The sequence below is a fragment of the Centropristis striata genome, chromosome 8, assembly GCF_030273125.1.
Source record: "Centropristis striata isolate RG_2023a ecotype Rhode Island chromosome 8, C.striata_1.0, whole genome shotgun sequence".
NCBI lineage: Eukaryota > Metazoa > Chordata > Actinopteri > Perciformes > Serranidae > Centropristis > Centropristis striata.
The window spans coordinates 27,099,776-27,105,834 of NC_081524.1; the positions used below are offsets into that span (position 1 = coordinate 27,099,776).

The 6,059-nt window shown below is 39.0% G+C and overlaps 1 protein-coding gene across 1 annotated transcript; it reads right to left on the reverse strand.

Moving 5' to 3' along the window:
- Positions 1 to 1,890: 1,890 nt before the first annotated feature.
- Positions 1,891 to 3,977, reverse strand: zmp:0000000881 (calcium-dependent protein kinase 2). The gene is made up of 4 exons (XM_059339899.1): positions 3,886 to 3,977; positions 3,639 to 3,765; positions 3,255 to 3,362; positions 1,891 to 2,064 (listed from the first exon to the last, which is right to left on the reverse strand). Exons 1-4 carry the CDS (start codon positions 3,975 to 3,977, stop codon positions 1,891 to 1,893), a joined length of 501 nt encoding a protein of 166 aa, XP_059195882.1.
- Between the last annotated feature and the right edge of the window lie 2,082 nt (positions 3,978 to 6,059).

The window sequence follows — 6,059 nt, forward strand, 5'->3', positions numbered from 1 at the left end:
GAGCTTTGAGATCTCCAGCATCTTTATTAGACACTGAGACATATGTGCCAGCATTGCACACGGTGCACTCCGCCTCCCACCTGTGACGGTACGTCGGAATTTTTTTTTGCAGTTCATCTGTGAAACTGCACTTACGCTTCGGCATTTCCCGTGCAATGCTGCTCCGCTGTTCGATCTGCCCTCTGTCTGCTCTGCTCTGTCTCTCTCTGTGTGTGTGCACGGCGCTGACCCGCCCACAAGGCAGCCTCTTGGTAATTACGTCTCGCAAAATTGTGTGCAAAGCGCCGGTCAATTTACGTGCACGACACGTGTACTGGTCCTATGAAAAACAGTGAACACCAGACATTTTCGTGAATTTATAAAACCCGGCCGGACGCCCCGGACAGGACGTAAAAAGTGGACATGTCCGGGCAAAAGAGGACGCTTGGTCACCCTAAGATAGCTTATATGTTGTAGTCCTTGTTGATGAGTTCAATTTTATTTATTTTTTATTTTAATTGCCCAGACTATTTTGTAGATGCAGAATTCACAGTTAGTTTAAAAACATATTGAATGAGCATATTGAAAACAATGATAGAAATGGCTCACACTGGTAAAATAATATGTATTGTATTCAAAACACCAACAGTTACCATTTTCAGTGTATTCTTTGGGGGGAATTAACTCAAAAGCAGTTATTAAAAGAACTTTATTTATACTTGGTCATTTTAAAACAGGAAAAAAAGTGTTTCAGGAGAAAAACGAAGAAAGAGAACATTTAAACAAACACAAGCTTAACAGACTCATTACATGACATTTACATTAAATTACTCTTCTTTAAAATAAACCTTTTTTTTTTTTTAACATTTGGACAACTACACTACTACCACTAATGGAAGTATTGTTGCCTCAGACATTCAACTTCAAAACTATCTTATTTATTAACCAACAAAACAAGTTAAATATGAAGAATTCAAGACAAGAAAGACACCATAGTTGTAGAATCAGTAATTACTTTTACTCCAGTGCCCCCTCGAATGGACATAATATACTCTAAACTGGCTTTTGTTTGAATGATGGCAAAATGATGGTCTCACACAAAACCAGCAACTAAAAAAACCTAAAAAAAAACAAACAAACCAAAGACCAAACAACACCCAGATCTTGGACTACAAATATTCCTCTAAGACAGGGGCCTGCCATTTTTTTACATGTAATACCACCTATTTTAGGGCCCAGAGCACTGTACAAGAACCTAAACTTGTGCTTCTAAATGTTTTATAAACACAAGTTTTTATCAGCAGTTTTATTTATGTATTTACTTCTGATATAATTTTCAAATTTCTTCATTAAAAAAAAGAAGGAATATCTTGAAATCACCCCAGTCATTATAAGCCCTTTAAAACGTTAAACATGTCATTACGTTTTTAAAGATGCATGCACATATTTTTCCAACTGCTAGAAGAGGACATTACCTAATCCTCTAGGGCATGACCCCCTCGATCATTATTGGTTACTCTTGCCCACCGAGCTTCACGTGGTCTGCCATTCTCAATTTGCACTGTACCCGTAATTATCTGCAGTCTCCCCTGATTGTCGTACTTTTTGTGACCCATGTCAACAGTGCAGTTGGGGGGTAAAGGATATGGCAGAGATAAATCTGGTGGCAGACCAAACCTTTCTCTGCTCTCATACTGCTGGACTGACATATTGCAGGGTTCGCCCATTGATCTGCACTCATCTAGCTCTCGTATTTCATCAATGACTTGTGCCATGGTGGCCCTCGGTATTGGACTTCCATCCAACATCCTACTGACCACATCACAATAAACTTCCCCACTCAGAGTATTCTGAATGTATGCAGGGCTTGTGTGATGAATCCTGCTTCCAATGAGAAGCTCGGCGATTATCTTACCCATCGCCCACACATCTGAGCGAAAGTCTCGCTGAACCCAGGGGTGTGTCCGGATCTCTGGAGCTGCATATGCTATGTTTCCAATATTTCGTGCAGAGTTGAGGCCATCCCGGTAAAACTTTTGCGAAGCCCAGGTCAATGATCACAGCCTCGTTTGTGTCGCTCTTCACCTGGGTGAGATTATCAAAGAAGCAGGCATTAAGATGTTTAATTTAACAACTAATGTACTGTCATCATGGACGTTCAACACCTGTTCACAACTTACAGTCAGAGACTGAACTTAAAGGCCCTAAAAAACATTTTCTCTGCGAGTTTGAATGCCTGATTTCTCAGCCAAATTTACGAAAGTTTTGGTTATTTTATATGAGTGATGTGTTTTCGAAATGTGACAGTTGATGGGTTGTGTGCATAAGTTGCCAGCAGTAAGTCAAATAAACTTAAACCAAGCCCACACAGTCTCGATGAAGAAGATGAGTTTATAATGTTTTCGTTTCGGTTTGTTTATTTGTTTGACTGTCCGTCAACAGGATTATGAAAAAAACTACTGGTCTGATTTTCATTAAACTTGGTAGAGGGTGTGGCATAGGTTGTGGAAGATCCCGTTAGATTTTAGATTGGATCATATTTCATGGCTAACCTGACCCTTTGCTTGTTTGGGTCACTTATAAATGTTTTGTTTAGTGTTCGGTTGGATTGAAGGACACTCTAATGAGTGGACCAAGCAAGCTAGCTAGCAATTGCGTTAGCTACTACATAACATCATCCCAGATCTGGATCGCTCAGGCGCATGTGCTTGTCGCACAAAAACAATATGGCGATGGCAAAAATGCAGAATGAGAGGCTTTAAAACTGGAGTACCAATAATACAGTCTATGGAACATACCACAATTTGAAGAACAAATTCCCAAATCAGGACCATCTGGTGATCATGTGAATGCACCATTGGTGGTGCTTTCTGAGTGCCATTCTAGTTTGAGTTTTAAGTCCTTTTTTTTCTCCAGAATTTCAAGCACAAAAGCATTGAAAGAGCTATTATTTTATATTCTTCAGGAGATTGGTGACTAAACATGCAGGGAGAAATACTGGTAAACGAACATTGTTTAATATTAACATGCCAGTGTTAAGTTCTCACTCCTTGTAAAACATGGACACCTTTCATTCACCTCAATGGGGGAAACTAAGAACCAGGAAGCCCTGTCATTTCAGCCAGTTTCTCTAACCACACCGTACATGCAAAGACTACAAAACCACTCAAGAGCTTTGCAACCTTGCGCTGCTACAACACTTGTTACCACCATTATTAAATATATACCTACTTTCTATTTTGCATTCTGTGCATTTTTAAAATTATGCACCTTACCATGATGTTATCCGGCTTGAGGTCTTGGTGCACAATGTCGTTGTTGTGGAGGTGAAACAACCCTTCACACAGTCCAGTGATGATTTTGCTCTTGATTCTGTGAGTCAACTACAGTAGGGTGAAGTAAACATATCTCAATTAAACCCACATTATTACACAGTTTTACTCTTCAATTTTTGTCTCTATCTCTCTCTAGAGTTAACCATAGCTCCATTGAGCTGATTCAGTTTCAGGGTTGTGGTATTATGCACACTGGTTTACGGAGTCACTAAAAACAGAGCCATTGTTAATGTACTTAGTAACACCATTGCTTTTCTTCCTACTATGAAAATCAAAACATCTGATGCAGAAAAGGCCTTTTAAATGAATCATGTTGTATAATACCTTTTGGTTGAACATAATCTTCTCCAATGTTTCTCCAGAGATGTACTCCATTATAATGTACCATTTGTTATCAGAATGAATTCTTGGTTTCTCAACAAGCTTTACAATGTTGGGATGTGCTGCTTTCCTGTGAATATGAGCCATGGAGAAAACAGGTGTCAGATTACAGCCATTTGCTCTCATGAGTGTTCAAGGTGTTGTTTGTTTGTTTTCTAATCAATCGTCCAGTCTTGTCTATCTTACTCACCTATAGATTTGATACTCTCGGTCCATGTCATGGTGGGTCATCAAGTTTACTGGAACCTTCTTCACTGCGACCAACTGTCCATTGTGCATCATTTTGTAGACTTTTGCTGTCGCACCTTTTGCGTCATAACTAGCCATCTTAAAAAAAAACAGGATCACGTGTCATTAATGGGCACAGACTGTTTTGAAAGACTGACTGGGAAATATGTTATCAGTTGCAAATATGTGCAGGAAGACCGGAATGTTGCCCATCTGGTTCATGCTGGAAACAAAAGGAAATTACATATACCTTTCCTTTATTCCTTCTTATATTATGTTTATAACCTATATGAAACTATTATAAAGACATTTTTATTGCTAGAAAAAGAAAGAAGTTGTTTTATTTGACATCCAAAATTAGATCAGTATATAATAAATACACACCCCATACGTTTAGATCAGTCTTTAGAATATATTAACTTAACGTCATGTATTGACATTTTGATGTCTACATATTTCGGTCAAGTATAAAGTGCTCTGCCTTAAACTGAAGTTGAGGATACATTCTTAATATAAGATAAAATTATCTCAAGAAAAATGTTGGAAGAGTGCAGATACACCGAGTGCAAGTATACAAAGACTAAATGGTATCGCTTACCTTGTTTTGTCATTTACGTTCCTGCTGCTGAAGAAAAAATAACCTGCCCAAGCTCTGTACATCTCCCTTTATCATAAACCACATCCTGAGGAAAATGAAAGTATTTTTGCAACCAGCAAGTCAGATTTTAGCTTGATTGGCTCCAAACTTTGACCTAACATTGTAATCTAATGGCTGACCCCTCATTGGTGACCCCTCAACTTGAATGTAGTATCTGGACAACAGCTGGGTGGATTTCCATGAAATTTCAGACATGAGGGTCCAGCAAATTGAAGTAATTTTGGGGATAACCTGACCTTCTATCTAGTGCCACCAGCAAGTCAAATTTCTTACTTTACTTTAGACTTAAGACTCAGACTATTGTGCCCAAAGGGAAATTAATTTTAGGTCGAAACAGACCAACAACACCCTGTTACAACATATCCAGACAGCAGAATTCACTCAACGGGGCCTCTTATTTAAGGTGGCTATGGCAGCTGGGATCAGGCTTTTCCAAAGTGAGCCCTTCTGCCCCTCAGAGCTCTGTACCTGCGGTTCAAACAGCCCAAACCGAGACATTATTAACCACATATCCCAATAGACTGAATGATTAACAGCTCCAGATTCACAGATAACTGAGAAGAAAATATCAGCGCCAGCTTTTTCCAAGAACATTGAGATAACCTTGATATGGAAAGTTCTCAACTTTCAAAAATACAGATTTGCAGTTTCAATCAGTGAGCGCACCGAGTAGAGTTCAATCAGCAGTGTTGATGTATTAAGGCACACTGTACTCGATTACTAGATGGCGTGGGTTCAGATGCCGTTCATTACAGTGTTAAACAATAACAAACTGATGGAGTGTGAAACAGGCTCTTCTGGTTTTTAAAAGGATCAGTATCTGAACTGTCATCAGGAAGCTGAAACCAGTAGCTGGTTAAATAGTTTAACAATCTTGATAATTACATTGTGGCAGATTAAATACTTTTGGTTTTATACTGTTGGTTAAACAAAAGAATACATTAAAACTCCACATTGGGTTTAAAGATATTCCAAAGGCCATTTTTACTGTTTGTGGATGTTTAATAGACAAAACTATGGAGCCCTAAGAGGCAGGTGAGAGAAATACTACACTTATTTGCTAAGTCTGATCCAAAAATCTCCGATGTCCTGGGTTTTGCCAGTATAATCTGCCTAAATTACTTAAAAAATAATGTCATCTTTGAAACCCCCCCCCCCCCCCCCCTTCAAGTACTACTGCATTTACCTGCCACACCCTTCAACTCATTTCAGTGACTGATCAGAGTATCAGTATGGTATGGGGAAAATAACTCAGCCAAGGTTGCACAGTACTGACTTCCTACAAAATCTCAGGTGAGTCAGACTCACATGAGCACATTGTGCAGTTGGTGTCTAAATCTGGTTGTAAGTGCAAAATGCGCTCAAGAGTTTTAACTGTGAATCAAGTTTTGGAGAAGACTGGATGAAATTTGTCATTTTGTCACAAAACTGTCCAACAAGTTTAACCGAACAAAACAGAAAACAGCATAAGTTTGACA

Excerpts from the sequence above, each read along its gene's own strand:
- zmp:0000000881 (XM_059339899.1), bottom strand. The coding sequence starts at position 3,977 with ATGATGCACAATGGACAGTTGGTCGCAGTGAAGAAGGTTCCAGTAAAC. Across the intron at positions 3,766-3,885 it reads CGAGAGTATCAAATCTATAG|GAAAGCAGCACATCCCAACA; the intron begins GTGAGTAAGATA and ends TCATATTCACAG. Across the intron at positions 3,363-3,638 it reads AGATTATGTTCAACCAAAAG|TTGACTCACAGAATCAAGAG; the intron begins GTATTATACAAC and ends ACCCTACTGTAG.